We start from the raw sequence: 17,616 nt of genomic DNA, 5'->3' as shown, positions 1-17,616 counted from the left end.
CCATCTCTGCCTTGCAGGCTCTCAGCCAGCCGCTGCCAGGGAGCCTTTAGGAGCTGATCTGCCACTGAGAATCACCAGGTAAGGCCAGCAAGTACTTAGGGAGTTCCTACAGCAACAACTCTGCCAGCCAGGGAGGAACAGTACTTACTAAGAGCATTGAGTAGTAGTACTGAGTACTAGTACTCAGCTGATTAAAGGCAGATAGGAGATGTGAACTCTGGATGTGTGTGAAGTCAGTTTCATGCCCTGTAGGAGGTATGCTGCCACACAGACACACAGAGAGTGTAGTGGAATATCTTGGGGCAACCAAGGGCCAAAAGTGGCCATGAAAGCCAGTAGCCCTGCCTCAACCAGGGACAGGGCTGTGGACCGGTAAAAATACAGACTTGGGACTTTCCATCCAACAAGGGATATACTGTTATCCTTTTAAAAGATAGGGAAGCTGGGCACTGGTGGCTCACGCCTGTAATCCTAGCTACTCAGGAGGCTGAGATCTGAAGATCATAGTTCAAAGCTAGCCTGGGCAAGAAAATACATGATATTCTTATCTCCAGTTAACCAAACCAGTAGTGGAGGCAAGACTCAAGTGGTAGAGTCCCAGCTTTGAACCAAGAAAGCTAAGGAAAGGTCAGCACCCAGGCCTTGGGTTCAAGCCCCAGGACCAGCACAAATGAAACAAACCACAGAGTAGCTAAGAAGGAAGTTAAAAAGTTCAGCAAGGATCCCACAGCTCAAAAGTGGTAAATCTGATGGTGACTGGACCCCAGCTTGAGCACCTGGCTGGTTTGTCCTGATGGAGGTGGGGGGGGTGGTGATGGCCTCAGGCGGCACGGGTCTCCTGACTGTGGCCTTACCCCGAACTCTGCACTGTTTCTGTTGGAAGGTTGGTGGCTGCAGGGCCCTCCAGTCACCAGACATGGAAGAAGGTGCAGGACACAGGCCAGAGCGGGAGCTAGGCTGGCAGGCGGGGCAGGCCATGTTGCCTTTGCCCTCTCTCCGGAGTGGCCGGGAGAAGAGGGGTTGGAGAAGACCACTGGGAGGCACCGGTGGTCTGGAAGTCACTTCATGACTGTCCCTCTTTAGCCTGTGACCCCTTCTGTCTTCCCAGCGGGACCTTGAGCCGCAAACCTGTTGTCCACGTGGACAGGAGCGGACATCTCACGCCCATCTGCAAGGCCCCCTGCATCCAAGCTCCGAGACATGGCAGCCGACGGCAGCAAGGTGGCCGACGGGCAGATCGCCACAGAGGTCAGCGAGGCCCCCGTGGCCAGCGACAAACCTAAGACCCTGGTGGTGAAGGTGCAGAAGAAGACGGGGGACCTCCCCGACCGGGACACGTGGAAAGGCCGCTTCGACTTCCTCATGTCCTGCGTGGGCTACGCCATTGGCCTGGGCAACGTCTGGAGGTTCCCCTATCTCTGCGGGAAGAACGGTGGAGGTAGGTGATGGTTGATGGCCTCTGGGCGGGGGGGGGGGAGCCCCCACAGGGAGGGTCCCCCTGAGGTATCTGCTGTTGCAGCTTCAGGAGAGAATGGGGGGTATTTCGGAGATCAGGTCTCATTCTTTGATTTCTGTCTTTTATCAAAAGATGCCTTGCCTGCCAGGCACAGGTGGCTCACGCCTGTCATCCTAGCTACTCAGGAGGTAGAGATCTGAGGATCAAGGTTTGAAGCCAGCCTGAGCGAGAAAGTCCTTGCGACTTCATTTTAGCTCCCAAAAAGCTGGACGTGGAGGTGTGACTCAAGTGGTATATAAAAAAGCTAAGGGTCAGCACCCTGGCCTTGAATTCAGGGGCACGCGCACACACACACACACACACACACACACACACATACACTTTCTGAAGACAGTTATACCCTGCCAATGATACCAACACCCATTTCTCCTGCACAAAGCAGAGGGTAGATGTGAGGTGAGAGACCCCCTGGGGCTCATTTTCCCTCTGGGTGCTACTGCTCTGGGGGCAGGGCATAGGGAAACCCCAGGTGAACCCCAGAACCACTGGGACCCCTCAGCAGGAGCATCTCCAAAGCCGTGTTCCTCCTTGCAGGGGCCTTCCTGATCCCCTACTTCCTGACGCTCATCTTCGCGGGCGTCCCGCTGTTCCTGCTCGAGTGCTCCCTGGGTCAGTACACATCCATCGGGGGCCTGGGTGTGTGGAAGCTGGCCCCCATGTTCAAGGGTGAGTGCAGGGCAGGGCCCGGGAGGAGCAGCCTGGAGGCTGGGGGAGGGGCCAGGGGGCTGAAGAGGACGGCTACAAAGCTGCTGGGGGGACCCAGTTATCACAGCCTGACCCGTCCCAGCCAGGACTATACTTACAGAGGGCGGGGACCTCATGGCACCTTCCCCTGTCCTGCACTGGTCCCTGGCCCACCCCCAGCTCGTAGTCCCGGGGAGGCTGTGGGTGCTGAGGAGCACCCCAGGGCAGCTCCCCCTCCCCCTCCCTTTCCCTTTCCCTTCTCCCCCCCCTTCCCCCCGCCGTGGCCATGTGAAGCTGGAGTCATGTGTCCTGCACAGGGGTGGGCCTCGCCGCCGCGGTGCTGTCCTTCTGGCTGAACATCTACTACATCGTCATCATCTCCTGGGCCATCTACTACCTGTACAACTCCTTCACCACCGTGAGTGTCACGGGAATCCCAGCCGTCTCCCCACAGCAAGGGCAGCACTGTGCTTTGAGCACCTTCCCTGGCCGAGCACTTTGTGGGAGTCAGTGTCTGATCCTCCCGACACTGTAGCTAAGGGCATCCTGAGCCGTGGTATATGGACTGGGTTCAAATCCTGACTCTGATATCTCTCTGCAACTTCAGTAACAAGGCCTCTCTGTGAGTGCTGCTGTTCCCATTGACAAACTGTAGATACATGTGCAATTTACCTCCATTCTTCAAAAGAAAATAGAATCACTATCTGACCCACCAGTTCCACTTCTGGGTGAATGAATGCTCCCTGCCCTCCCCCCCCCAAAAAAAATAGGAAGCAGGGTTTCAGAGAGAAACCTGTTGATGGCTATGTGTCCTCAGTGCTGAGTGAGTACGCACAATATGGTATAGAGTTACTGTGGAATACTACTCACCCTAAAAGAGGGAAGGAAACTCTGCCCCTGCTACCGCATGGCTGAACCTTGCAGACTATGTGACGTGGAAGAAAGCAGTCATGGAAGAGCGGATGCTGCCCGATCTAGCTCATCTGAGACTGTCCGAATGGTCAGATCCATAGACAGGATGGGAGTTTGGATGCCAGGCTGGGGATTGGGAATAAGGAGTTGGGGGTTAATGGGGACAGAGTTTCGGCTCAGGAAGATGGACAGGGTGGGAAGTAAAGTGGCGATGGTCACTTGGTAGACTTCATATCCTTATAGATACCTATCATGCCACTGAACTGTGCACTTACGGGTGATCAAGGTGGCAAATCCCTGTGGTGTATATTTAATTACAACAAAAGGGAAGCAAAGGAGAAGGGAACCTCCTCCACCGGGCCTTGTGTGGCGTAAGGACGGGTGTGTAGAAAGTACTTAGAGCAGTGCCTGGCGTGGAGCCTGCCGTCATCACTGGACTGGCCTCCCAGAGCTGAGGTGCAGCCCCCGTGGACAGGAGGCTTGATGAGGGCCCAGGGCGAGGGGGCTGAGATTCAGATCTCAGTCTGGCCTTCCTCTTGTGCAATCGCAAGTGAGTCGTTGACCTTCTCTGCTCCATACACTGATCCACACAGTGGGAGTCACAGGGCTGTCTGTCCCCAGCGCTCTGGGGAAGAAGGGCTAACAGCTGTGAGGAGCCGGGGGCTCTCAGGGAGACTGCACGAGAAGGGCTGTCATGGCTGATGGATGGTTCCTTGCAGACATTGCCGTGGAAACAGTGCGACAATCCCTGGAACACAGACCACTGCTTCTCCAACTACAGCATCGCCAACACCACCAACATGACCAGTGCCGTGGTGGAGTTCTGGGAGTGAGTACTGGTGGTGGGTGCAGGGGAGGGTGCCAGCTGGTTATGTAGGAGCTCGGTGAGAGCACTGTTCAAAGAAATGTGGGCAGGGGATGGGAACCACAGAGGATGAGCTCTTTCCCCACCCTTGAGGGCTGGACCACCCAGTCGGCACCAGGTGTGGCCTCCAGTGGCGAAGCCTGGGCACAGACACAGCCGTGGCAGCAGGAAGAAGAGATCCCCGGTAACCTTCTCTTCTGCCCTCCTCCTGCTGATGCCTCCATTGGTCAGACTCGGTGAGAAGCTAGAGGACAAAGTTCAGCAATGTCACAGAGTGCCCCGTCCCGGATGGGGAAGGGCAGAGAGTGCATCCAGAGGGCCATGGAAGGAAACACTAAAGCCAGAGTCACTCAGATTCATCCTGAAACCCAGCCCTGTCTGCCGTCAGTATCTGCCTGCTCAGGCCCTGGTTCGAGTTCAGCCAACCTGAGATGGAAACCTCCCCCCGGATGTATGACCCCGCCTGCCCCGAGCTGCACAGAGGCTCCCTGGTCACAGATCCACTCAGCGCTGGGTCAGGCATCCTCGGTCACCCAGAATGACCTGAAGCTTGCGGGACCAAGCGCACAGGCCCTCTGCACACCCCGTACTGCGTCCCAATGGCAGACAAGAACCACCATGTTCCTCAGCATCCACAGGCGTCCTAGAAGCAATCCCCGTGAATGCCAAGGGATCCTGAGCCTCCTAGAGGAAACACACACACATGCACACACGCACGCACACACACACACACACGTCGCATAGCCACAGCAGTGGCCGCCCTGACTCCATCCTCCGGGAGGCCCCTCGATGCTGAGGGTCAGGGCTCTGATTGGACAAGGTGAGCTCGCACTGCCCACATCTCTTTGGCATGGAGGAAGCATCTGTCTGGGCAGCTGGGAAGACCGGGAGCAGCCTGGAAGATCTGAGCCGAGGGGGTGTGGGCCTGATGTGAGGACAAGAGACCGTGGGGTCCCCGCAAGTGAACACAGAAGCCGCGGCGCTGGGTTCTGCCCTCGGTCCCTCGGCCCCTCCCACGTGCAGTTCTTGGCGCGCCATGCCCCTCATCCATCCTTTCTCCGTCCCTCAACGCTCCTTGAACGTTGACTAACGAGGTGCTGTGTGATTAGAGACCCAGTGTGCAGTGTACAGGGGCCGCACCAGGCGACCGTGCGAAACGGAGGGAGGTCCAGAGGGTCCGTGGGAGCCACAGGAGGCCACGCGCGCACAGCCCCAGGAAGGAGGAGGGCCTGGCCCACACCTGGGCCCCCTTGGTCACTCCAGCTCCTGATGGCTCCCCATGACTCCCTCCTCCCTCCTCCCCAGGCGAAACATGCACCAGATGACTGACGGACTGGATAAGCCCGGCCAGATCCGCTGGCCGCTGGCCATCACCCTGGCCATCGCCTGGATCTTGGTGTATTTCTGCATCTGGAAAGGAGTTGGCTGGACTGGAAAGGTAGGGGGTGTGCGCAGTGGGGCGGGGGCCCCCGGGGGGGTCTCCCTGCCTCCCACCAGCCCTGTTCCACTGTGAGCTAAGCAGGTCCTACAGTTCTCTGCCTAAGTTTCCTTAGGCAAGACTCCCCACCGAGGGCAGAAGGGAAGGAGCATGGCAGGCACACAGCAAAGTGCCAGGCTTGCAGGGATAGTTTAACAGTTCAGATGCTGCCCCAGGACCATTGCATGAGCTTTTCCTGAGTGTCTGCTCTGAACCCCTCTGTGCTTAGTTTCAGGCCAGAGGGGCGGACACCTATCTTGACTCAGGCATGGAGAGACAAATGACTGAGGACTCAGGCTTTGTATTTCAGCAGTCCTAAGTCCAGGTCCCAGCTGGCTGGCTTTTTGTTGGTTGTGTGATTTTGGGCAAGTGACTTTGCCTCTCTGAAGCTCAGCTTCCTCTGTAAAATGGGGCTGACGAGGGTGCATTTCAGCTTGCGGAGAGAATCCCATGAGCTGGTGACTGTGCAGAGCACCACAGGACCTGACAGTGCTGTCCTGGTCTCCTTTGTGTTTATTATGGCCAGTGGAGAGCCATGCCACACCAGGGTGTCCAGCTGGGGGCGCTGGGGAGCTGAGTGACAAGCCACGCCAGGTGGAGGGGAACACGCCACTTCTCATTTCCAAGCCCTTCCCAGGGGTTTGGGGCCGAAGCCAGCGGGTCACTGCCGGTGTGCATGAAGGGGTTACAGCAGGTCGGGGAGGTGGGGCTGGAGCTGAGCAGGGCTGGAGGCAGGGAGTCCGGGCTTCGGTGGGCTTCCAGAAGAACAAAACAGAACTTTAAACCAATTGTGCGCAGGGCCATGGGCAGTGCCACTGAGGCTGGTTTGTGTCTGGAGGGAACTGTGCCCTGTGGCTCAGCCCCAAGCTCAGTGTCAGAACACACGTCTCTAGGAACAGAGAGCATGGAGGGGTACTGGCATCTAGGTACTAGGTACCTAGGGGTACTTGGTAAGCACCTAGCACCCAGCACCTAGCACCTAGAGTTCCTCTACACAGGAGACTGACATCTTGGGGACAGAAAGTAGGCCCCACCTCCTTACTGCATCTTTTGGAGGGTGCCATCAGCAAGCCAGCATTTATTAAGCACTTACTATCTACCTGGTTACCAGATGAGCACACAGAAGCAACACTTTTAAGCAAGCTGATGTCTTCACATAACCAGCTTTTCTGGGCAGCAAGGGGAATTACATCTGTCTGCCAAACAAGAGAAAGTGAGGCTCAGAGAACATAAGATATTAACCCAGAGTCACATAGCCTGTAGGTAATAAAGGCTAACACTCTACCACTTGAACCACAACTTCACTTCTGGCTTCGGGTGGTTAATTGGGGTTAAGTCTCATAGACTTTCCTGCCCAAGTTGGCTTCACCTATGATCCTCAGATCTCAGCTCCTGAGTAGCTAGGATTATCAACGCCTGGCATACGGTTGATTTTGAATCCCCTTTTTATAATTCCCAGTGCAGTGGGGGCTGGTGTCTGGCTTTCCAACCCTGCAGGATCTTAGAGAGCAGCCAGGGAGAAACACTAATTCAGAGAACAACTCAGGCTGTCTAGCAAATGGGGTCACATCAGACTACGATAGCAAGGGTCACTGAGCTTGAAAATCACTCATCCATAAATGAGCAGAGAGGCTGCTTTGCATAGTGTCAGTCACGTGATTGTCATCAGACCCAACACAGGTTTGTGCGTGCCCAACATCCCTGCGAGGAAGCTACCCTGCCGTGTTGGCAGGAGTTCCACTGCCAGAGGCAGTTAGGTGACAAGAGGAAGTTTATTTCTTCTCACTCAGGAATTCCACTGCTAGAACTTTCCCCCAAGGGTAATATAATGATTTTGTAGATGAAGAATTATATACAGAGGTGTTCAGTGTAGTATTTAGAGTCACTTAAAATTGGAAGCAACCTAAATGGATAGCAGTTCTAGTTCTATAATTAAGAATCACAGTGTTCCCAAGATCGTGAAACAAAAAAAGATAAAAACAAAACTACATAGCTCCTGGGGCACTGGTGGTTCATGCCTGTATTCTTAGCTACTCAGGAGGTGGAGCTCTGAGGATCAAAGTTTGGAAAAGCCAGGCAGCAAAGTCTATGGGATTCTTATCTCCAATAACCACCAAAAAGCCAGAAGTGGAGTTGTGGCTCAAGTGGAAGAGTGCCAGCCTTGAGCAAAAATAGCTAAAGGACAATGCCCAGGCCCTGAGTTCAAGTCTCAGTACGGGCACATTGCTGTTTTAGCTTGGTAAAATGTGAAATGTGGAAATGTAACCTAGGGTGGTGGGCCTCCTTTTACAAGAAGAGTAGCCACACATGCCCGTAAGTTGTAGAGGAGAAACCCTGAGTTGTTGACACTTTCGTGGGCTTGTAGCTGCCAGACAAATATTGAGTGCATTACCCTCTCTCCCTTTTTTTTTCTTTTTTGCCAGTCCTGGGGCTGAGGGCCTGGGCGCTGTCCCTGAGCTTTTGCTCAAGGCTAGCTCTCTACCACTTGAGTCACAGCACCACTTCTGTATGTGTACTGAGGAATCGAACCCAGGGCCTCACGCATGCTAGGCAAGCTCTCCACCACTGAGCCCCCTTCCCAGCCTGCACTACCCTTTTATCTAGGTTTCAGGAGAACACCAGGAGCCCTGGCTCCTGTGTGTCTTCTAGGGCTGTGGAAGGGATGGAACGTTTCCCCTTCTGGATGATGTAGACCTTTAAAAACAAGGAGGCGATGAGCGCGGAAGGGAAAAGCCAGGTTTTGAGCCGGTTGGTTCTGGAGGAGCTTCAGAAAAGAGGCCAAGCAGCCGCCCGGGCCCCGGGACCCGGGAGGGCTACCCGGGAGCTCAGAGCCCCGTGGGCGCCGGCGCGGGCGGGGCGTCGGGCGCCACCCCCCACCCCTGTCCCCCTAGGTGGTCTACTTCTCCGCCACGTACCCCTACGTCATGCTCATCGTGCTGTTCTTCCGCGGAGTGACGCTGCCCGGGGCCAAGGAGGGCATCCTCTTCTACATCACGCCCAACTTCCGCAAGCTGTCGGACTCGGAGGTGAGGGCTGCGCACGCGCCGCCGCCCCAGCCAGGGCGCTGGGGGATAGAGGCTGCCCTCGTCAGTGCACTTACCCAAGTGTCTCGTCCCGCTCAGGTGTGGCTGGACGCGGCCACCCAGATCTTCTTCTCCTACGGGCTGGGCCTCGGGTCCCTGATCGCGCTGGGGAGCTACAACTCCTTCCACAACAATGTCTACAGGTACGAGGGCGGGGCCCCGAGTCTGGGGTCCAGGCCACGCCCACCTGCGGCCACGCCCCCAGGTGCCCTACTGAGATCCTTCCATGGGCCAGCCCTTCATATGGCCACGCCCACCCGTGGCCACGCCCCCAGACACCCTACTGAGACCCTCCCATGGGCCTGCTCTTCCTATGGCCATGCCCTTCAGAGGCCACACCCGCCAGCATCCTAGTGAGACCCTCCTCCCAGTGGCCCCGCCCTTTATCTGGCCACGCCCCAAGGCCCCACCTCCGGCTTTGACCTATGAGGGCCCCCCGTGTCCTCTCAGCTCAGCCTTCTCAGGCAGTCCCCTGGTCCCTACCTCTTCCTGAGCCGGCTACTCCTGGCTCTGCCCTCCCAGGCTGCCTTGCCCTGGGACCTTGCCCAGGTCCTCCCCCTGTGGGGCCACCTGCCCCTTAGTGACCTTACTCCTAGCCCCGCCCTCTCGGACCCCGGATCCCCTGACCCCACCCCACTTCCCTCTCCAGGGACTCCATCATCGTCTGCTGCATCAATTCCTGCACGAGCATGTTTGCAGGATTCGTCATCTTCTCCATTGTGGGCTTCATGGCCCATGTCACCAAGAGATCCATTGCAGATGTGGCGGCTTCAGGTCAGCTCTGCACACCGGCACGCCTCACGGTGTTGGTGTGGGATGGGCTCCTGAGGAGGAGAAGGGCCAGCGGTGCTGGCCTTGGGGGTCTGTCCTGGAGACCATCCACCTGAGCCTGGCCGGGCTGTGGTCACCTACATGCTACAAAGGTCCCCCAGGACCATCTTTCCTTCTGGTTCCTAAAATGTTCACACCTAGTGGATTGTGCCCTCTAGAAGCAGTCCCTGCACAGTGACCTGCACTACGAAAGTCATGTGCCTCACTCTCTACCTGCTCAGCCAGGCACGTGAAGGATTCCCCTTGTGCACCTCCTCTGTGGAGGGCTGGGCAGGGGGAAAGGACAGTACACCTTCCCCACCAAGGCCTGCCCCACCCACGGCTCTGGAGCTCTCCAGCCATGTTGACCCTGTCTGGATTTCAGAGGGAGCTGTACAGCCTCTTTCCTGGTTGCCCCAGGACCTAGCCCTCAGGTAGAACATGCTCCCAACATGCTCCCAACATGCTTCCTGACCTGCTGAGTTCCATGTCAGGGCACATCCTAGGCCCAGGCCAGGACCCTCACAAGCCCTCCCTCTTCCCGCCTCTGTATCTCACACCTGTGCGGTCCCAACCACTGGCCAAGGCCACAGTGGCCCCTTTTTTGCACAGTGGCCCCAGTTCTGGGGCTCCTGGTCCCCCACATTTCTTCAAAGTTGACAGGTTGCCAGAAAGACAAGATGGACTGAATCTGGGAAGGTGGACATGCTGTGGGTGCTCAATGCCGTTCCCTCTTTTCTTCTGCTCTACCCCTGCCCTGCCCCAGGCCCTGGGCTGGCCTTCCTAGCATACCCAGAGGCGGTGACCCAGCTTCCCATCTCTCCTCTGTGGGCCATCCTGTTCTTCTCCATGCTGCTCATGTTGGGTATCGACAGCCAGGTGAGTCCCCGACTCCTGCACCTTGGGCTGGGAACTCCAACCTCCCTGGTCTAGGAGCAGGGAGAGGGGATTACTCGTAGGTCCCATGGAGATGACTAAGAACTCCAGACCTCGGATGGTTTCACTGTGTGAAACGTCACAAAGCATCTCGGTCAATGCCCCTATTTTCCTGAAGGGGAAGTTGACACCCAATGAGGGGAACCTATCCTGAAGCTACACAGTGAGACAGGCAGAATCAGCTTGGTTCTGGGGCAGGCCTCTTGTCCTCCTGTACAGAGCGGGGCGTGGGATGGGGCAGGGTGGGGGCGGCTGCAGGTGACTGACCTCTGTTCTCACCTCTGCCAAGTTCTGCACTGTGGAAGGATTTATCACAGCCCTGGTGGATGAGTACCCCAGACTGCTTCGCAACCGCAGGGAGCTCTTCATCGCTGCCGTCTGCATCATCTCCTACCTAATTGGCCTCTCCAACATCACTCAGGTAGACCCTGTGGCTGCCAGCATGCCCCAGCGTGGCCCCAAGGCCACACCCGGGGCCTCCTCTCAGCCCTGTTCTACTCACTTTCCAACCCTGCCCTGAGTGCCACCCATGCCAAGCCCTGTGAGCAAATAGTTGTCCCTTGCCAGGCTGGGGGAGGACACAGATACCAAGCTAGACAGAAGAGGACAAAGCTAGAGCATGCAACATCTTTGCCTGGCCTGGGAAAGCTTGCAGAGATGAATAGTCAGAAAGGCAAACTAGAATCAGGATTTTGACACTGACATTGCCTCCTTTCATCATAATCCCTGGTTGTGTGTGTGTGTGTGTGTGTGTGTGTGTGTGTGTGTGTGTGTTAAAATTAATGAGATATGTTTAGTGCATTCAAGGCCTTCCTAGTCTGATGAACTATACAATAAATATAAACGACCCTAAATCCATGAGCTTAGACCATAAGTCTGACTTGTCTAGAATGCCACACCCAAATTCAAATGCAGCTGTGATCCAGAGTTAGGACTCCTTTATTCCTGCACGCATTCATCAACACCTCCTATAGGCAGGTATGAGCTTCAGACTCAACATTTAACATGGTGGACACTGCCATGTCTGCTGTCTTTGGGGCTTACATTTTGGTGGATAAAACTGACATACAGATCAGATGTTTTCTGAGTAATTCCATGAGAAAAAGGGCCCTGGGATCAGCAGAGCTGGGAGGAACACTACCTTGGACACGTCGTCAGGAGAGGTCTAAGGATGTGACCATTGATCCGGGACTTTAGTGCAGAGGAATTGGAGGACCTCAGGAAAGAAAGCACAGTGGGTGTGAAGGCTCTGGGGTGAGAGTAGACTTGGAAAGCTCACAGGACAGAAAGGAGGCCAATGTAGTTGGGTGGAGACAGAAGGGGTGAGGAAATGGGTGGGGATGTATAACCAGACCATGGAGGACCTGGGATTAGACTTGATTTGAATTGGTATCTACTAGAGATAGTTGTCGCGCTTTTATTATTTTTGTTGTTGTGCTTTATTATTGTCTTGTGTAAGCTGGGGAAGGTTTAAGCATAGGAGAGGTGCATCCAATTCTAGTAATCAATTCCTTGTTCTATAACCTGGACAGTTTCTTCCCAACTCTCGGACAGTGAATATGTACATCTGGTTGTGCCCAGTGCTTCCTCTAATCTACTCCCAAGTTTTCTTGCTGCAGGGTAGCCTCTCCAAGCTCCCAAGCTGAATGAAATGGATTGGCATTCATCTTCTTTTGCTCTTTCAGGGGGGCATCTATGTCTTCAAACTTTTCGACTACTACTCTGCCAGTGGCATGAGCCTGCTGTTCCTTGTGTTCTTTGAGTGTGTTTCCATTTCCTGGTTTTATGGTAAGTGTCTCCTCATTTTCTTCCCTCCTTTCCTTCATTCTTCCCCCCATTCTTCCCTCTTTCTCTTCCTTCCTTCTCTCCTAGTATCCCTCCCTCCCTCCTTCCCTCCTTCCTTCCCTCCTTCCTTCCTTCCATCATTACTCAACAAATACAATCTTCTCTGTTATCTTCACAATTCCATAAGCCTAGTACAGAAGCCCCATATTTAGAATATACAAGAACACTTAATTACATCCATTAAGAATAGGAGCCAGAATTTTTGGCCAGTTTGGAGGTTTTTTTTTTTTTTTAAGTTTGTTTGAGATTTTTATCTGGGAAAAAGGGAGATCCAGCAGATAAACAAAGATTTAAATTTATGTGTTTTAATACCAGCTATCAATAAAAAGACGCAGTCTCTTAGGCCTAGTAACGAAGGAAATGGATTTCCTTTCTTTGGGGGCAGCCAGCTGTACGCTGCTGTCTCCCAGGCCTCCTTCCCCACACGCTTGGTGATCACAGCAAGATGGAATGCTTGGAAAGGGATGTGGCGTCCTGTATCTCCTCTGTTCTGCTGCGTCTGCTCCTTGTCACTGGCCCTTCCTCCACTGCCTGGCCTGTGATCTGCACAGACTCCAGCTGGGCTCTGCAGAGCTCTAACCGATCCTTTGTGAGACTCACAGTTTTCTGTGATCTCAGCAGTGTCTCATGGTGACAGAGCATTGGATGAGCTGTGTCCCCACCCAGCAAGGCCACCAGGGGGAATGGTTGGGATGGAAGACATGTGGGAAGAATGCTGAGAGGGGACACAGTTTATAAGTACCCGTTAGTGGGAAGGTATCTTCACCTTGAGGGGACTGGCTTTCCTGCTTGAGTGGGAATCGACCATTGACAAATACTTCAGTACCCAAAGCATTGGTCCCACATTTCACATGGGAGTATGGGGTTTCTGGGACTGTGGCAGAGCTGGGCTCTGAATGCACAGTCCCCACAGCTCAGCCTTCCTCCCACTCCGGCCCCAATGTCACAGGTGTCAACCGATTCTATGACAATATCCAGGAGATGGTTGGCTCCAGACCCTGCATCTGGTGGAAACTGTGCTGGTCCTTCTTCACCCCTATCATCGTGGCGGTAAGGACAAGGCCTGACCAGCCTGCTAGGATGCGGCTACTCCAGGCATGAGAGATACAGGCCTGGGGAGAAGCTGCAGGGGCAGAGACCCTCCCTTCCCCACAGCCCCGCTCCCTAATGACACTTATCCCTATGGTCTGCTGAGCGCCTGTTACTGAAGTCTCCCTCACCTGGTTAGTGGTGGGATTCGGGCAGCTCTTCCAGATGGGTCTCTGTCACAGGCAGGTGGTGTCTGCAAGCGGGGGCTCTGTTCAGGGACAGAGGCCTGCTCGCATCAAGGTCTGGGAGGGGCTTTGCCTGTCCAGTCTAGGTGGCTGAACTCTTCTTCTTCCTCTTCATTCTCTTCTTCCTGCTCATCCTCTTCCTTTCCCCCTTCTTCTCTTATTCTTCCTCCTCCTCTTGTTCCTTCTCTTCCTTCTCCTCCTTCTTCCTCCTCTACTCCCCTCTTCTTCCCTCTCATCTTCTTCCTTCCTTTTCTCCTCCCTCTTTTCCTCTTCTGCCTATTCCTCTTCCTCCTGCTCCCAGGGCGTGTTCCTCTTCAGCGCCGTGCAGATGACGCCTCTCACCATGGGAAGCTACGTTTTCCCCAAGTGGGGCCAGGGCGTGGGCTGGCTCATGGCCTTGTCCTCCATGGTCCTCATCCCCGGCTACATGGCCTACATGTTCCTCACCCTGAAAGGCTCTCTGAAGCAGGTAAGCACTACTTCCCTTCCCTCACCCTGGCCGAGCCCCAGATCTCGGAGGCACAGACAAGGCCACAGCCAGTGCCACGAGTATGAGAGGTGTCCACGGGGAAGGCCAAGGAGGGGGGTCACTGAGGAGAGGACTGAAGGTGAACCAGATGTAGTGTAGAGGCAAAAAGAGTGTTCTCAGGAGCAGGGAGGGAGGAGACTGGCTGTGGAGCGCTCATCAGGCTCACTGCTGGGTGTTGACTGAGAGCAGATGGAGCTGGGGGCTGGGGAGAGGGGCTGGGGAGGGCCCACAGGACAAGACCATGACGGGATGGGTGTGACGGTGGGCCTGAAGAGCATGGCTCTCTAAGGACCTTGCGTGTCCCTCCCGCTGTCCCCAGCGCCTCCAGGTCATGATCCAGCCCAGCGAAGACATTGTGCGCCCCGAGAACGGTCCCGAGCAGCCCCAGGCAGGCAGCTCAGCCAGCAAGGAGGCTTATATCTAGGGGTGTGGGGCCGTCCACCGACCCAACGCTGCCACCCCGCCTGGCTGCTCCAACCACCACTTGGCCACTGAAGATGCCCTGTCTCCACTACCTCGAGTGGCGGGCCCGGACCCATCACCGGGCAGAGAGGGCAGGTGGGGGCGGGCAGCCCGACCCTTGGGTAGGCCCAACCATGGCCACACACCCAGTGGCCTCCAGCGGGCTGGTGACCTTCTCATAGGCCCTGAGCCATCGGTGGGTGTTCCTAACTGCCACCGCTGCTCCTTTTTATCCTGCCAGTGACGGTGGCCCAGTCAGGCCACACACTCCTGGCTTTTCTTCCTTCCTGACTGTTCTCTTCCTGCCAAATCTGACTGTTAGCTGGGCCTTTGCTGGTGGCCAGGAGGCCGGTGGGGTGGCTCTGGAGGCGGGATGAAGTCATTTCCCACACGGAGCCTGCAGCCAGGGCCCCTGGAAGCAGCGGGGAGCCAGCGGGGCTCTGCCTCTCCAGTTTTTGATTTTCTCCTTCCCAAGGCAGCTTGATGAAACCACCCTAGAGACCTCAGTTGTCTGGGCAGAGGATTCCTGTCTCTGGACCCCAGAGATGGCGGCGTAGCTAAGTGCTACCTGCCGCTCACCTCCCCTGGCTTTGCGATGGGACCTGGCCCAGCCTCAGGTCTACAAGGGCTCTGCTGGCTAGGAAAGAGCTACAAGCACAACTCTTTTGGTGACCATTCCCGGGGACCTGACCCAAGCAGGTCTCCTTTCCTGGAGCTACCAAGGTTTACAGAGCACAGGACCCCCCACAGGAAAACCAGTTAAAGGGTCTGTCCAGGGCCAGGAGGAGTCGGCCTGCTCCTGGGTTTTCCTCTTCAATATTAACTCACTGCCACCCTTTCCTGCTGCTGTCTCCCCACCAGTCTCCAGGACCCCTGGCTGCCACTCAAATCCACCCACCCATTGAGGCCAGTGTTCAACCAGCCCCTGCCCCTCTCCACCCCGCACCTTGCTGTGCTACCCAGGTTTCATCTGCTCCACCAGGTGGTATTCCTTGTTGCTTTCTGGATTGGGCTCCAAGCTCAGCCTTTCTCATTGTCTGGGAGGAGGGTTCCTGTAGGAAAGCCTGCACCCTGCCCGGTAGCTCCTTAGCTCTGTAGCTCACAAACTCTTGTTCTATGACTAATCCTTAATAACTATGGTGAATAACTGTGACTGTGGGTTTTTTTTAATCTCTTGTCGTTCTCATCTGAAAAGTGACCAGCATAGCCGTTTTTGCAATAGGGTATTACCCTGAGAATATTAAGCACATTATTGTAGAGAATAAAAACACATATACACATATAAATGCACACACAGGCACCTTCATCCTCACGTGTGGCATCTAGGGTCCCATGTGGTATCGTGTAGGCAACCCACACGCTCTTTCCTGTGGCCGTCTGTAAAATAGTCTCCTTGCTAAGGCATCCCCAGTGCCCAGTGGCAAAACTGTGGTCCAAGTGCATAGGTTTTGGTAGATTCTAGGGCTTACAGTGGCAGGACCTTACACTGTACCTCACAGTCCCACCCTCTCCCCACCTCTGTGTGAATCATTTAGAATAAGGGCAAGGAGACTTCTCACTTGCACTGTGTTCAAGTCTCAAAGCCAAGTCTTTCTAACATAAATGCAGCATATTTATGTCTGTAAGCAACTTTGAAATGTTTGGCAAGAAATCCCCTAATTGATTTCCACCCAAACTTACCTTCTAGAGCACAATATTAAGTGTCGTACAATTACTGTAAGAACTGTGAATATGTGTAACTTTTTTTTTAGTATTTACCCCGGGGGGAAAAATATTGTATTATCATTATATGCTTTTTTTTGCAATAAGGAGTTATTCTCAGAACACCAAGTAAATTTATCTCTATATAAAAAGTATATGTAATATATGCATATTCAAACTATATACAGAGCCTGTTTTAAAAAAATTACAATATTATTTAGTAAAATTATCTGTTCTACGGACCAAATGTAAAATATTTATAAATGAAGATGCATTTTAAATGTCTATAAATGGTGTTATAACTAGAGCACGGGTTATGTAAGTTCCTAAGAATTTAGAGGAAACATAATAAAGGTTCTATGACATGCAAACAGACCTTCAGAGTTTTTTTTTCTCCTTTGTGCCAGTATTGGGGCTTGAAATCAGGGCATGGGTACTGTCCCTTAGCTTTTTGGCTTCAGGTTGGCACTCTATCCCTTGAGACACACCTTCACTTCTGCCTTTGCATGTGATGTGCATGTGATGTGATTGTGTGTGTGTGTGTGTGTGTGTGTGTGTGTGTGTAAAATCAGAGATAAGAGTCTCATGGACTTTCTTTGCCCCTCTTTGAATATGGATCCTCAGATCTCAGCCCCTTGAGTAGCTAGGATTACAGATGTGAGCCACCAGCACCCAGTGTTCACTTCTTATGCATGAAATGGGTTCAGTAGGCTCTCACATCAGAACAGCAACACAGACACAAACTAATTTTACCTCAGCAGACAGATTTGGACTGAAAATCTAACAACATAGACTTCCCTGAAGTTTTAGGATGAGTAACATTAGGAAAATACTTTCACTTGCATATGTGGTCAACTAAATAAAGGTCTAAACTGGGAGTTGATAGAAGCGTACTTGGTGAATATTCACACTCATTTCACTTATTGATGTGTTTCTTAAAATCTTTTTATTTAAAAAAATATTTAGAAGCTGGGCACTGGTGGCTCATGCCTTTAATCCTAGCTACTCAAGAGGCTAAGATATGAGGATCATGGTTCAAAGCTAGCCCAGGCAGAAAAGTCTGTGAGATTCTTATCTCCAAATAACCAATTAACTGGAAGTGGTGCTGTGGCTCAAGTGGTAGAGTGCTAACCTTGAGCTGAAGAGCTCAGGCCCAGAGTTTAACCCCCACGACCGACCAAAAATACTTTTTTTAGAAAATAAGACCTAACTAGAGGAGTTTGTAAGAGTAGTCAATTGGATGTCTCTTTACACTTCACCAGGTCTACTAGTTGTTGACATGTTGCCACATTTATTTTAACTCTTACCAAAGTTCATTTCAGACAAGAAAACCCTGTGAATATGATAGAATGAGGTTCCTTACTGGAACAAGACTTTAGACAAACATGAGATAGGTCAGAAAGTAAGGGAGTGAAAAGAATCTTGGAGGGCTGGGAAGGTGGCTCAGTGGTAGAGCGCTTGCTTTGCATGCTCAAGGCCCTGGGTTCGATTCCTCAGCACCACATAAGCAAAAAGAAAAAAG

At 53.6% G+C, this 17,616-nt stretch overlaps 1 protein-coding gene across 1 annotated transcript; it reads left to right on the top strand.

Annotated features, from left to right (window-relative positions):
• Positions 1-1,126: 1,126 nt before the first annotated feature.
• Slc6a1 (solute carrier family 6 (neurotransmitter transporter), member 1) lies at positions 1,127-14,355 on the top strand. Its single transcript, XM_013010423.1, has 14 exons — positions 1,127-1,438; positions 2,051-2,182; positions 2,518-2,618; positions 3,832-3,941; positions 5,283-5,415; positions 8,346-8,480; positions 8,577-8,680; positions 9,187-9,311; positions 10,114-10,226; positions 10,573-10,704; positions 11,969-12,071; positions 13,078-13,178; positions 13,704-13,871; positions 14,251-14,355. The coding sequence occupies exons 1-14, from the start codon at positions 1,201-1,203 to the stop codon at positions 14,353-14,355; spliced, it is 1,800 nt and encodes a 599-aa protein (XP_012865877.1). The 5' UTR covers positions 1,127-1,200.
• The last annotated feature ends 3,261 nt before the right edge of the window (positions 14,356-17,616 follow it).

The sequence above is a fragment of the Dipodomys ordii genome, unplaced genomic scaffold (genome assembly GCF_000151885.1).
Source record: "Dipodomys ordii isolate 6190 unplaced genomic scaffold, Dord_2.0 Scaffold12, whole genome shotgun sequence".
NCBI classification, from domain to species: Eukaryota; Metazoa; Chordata; class Mammalia; order Rodentia; family Heteromyidae; genus Dipodomys; species Dipodomys ordii.
The sequence above is the reverse complement of the archived record's forward strand: the minus strand, read 5'-3'. Positions and strand labels throughout refer to the sequence as shown.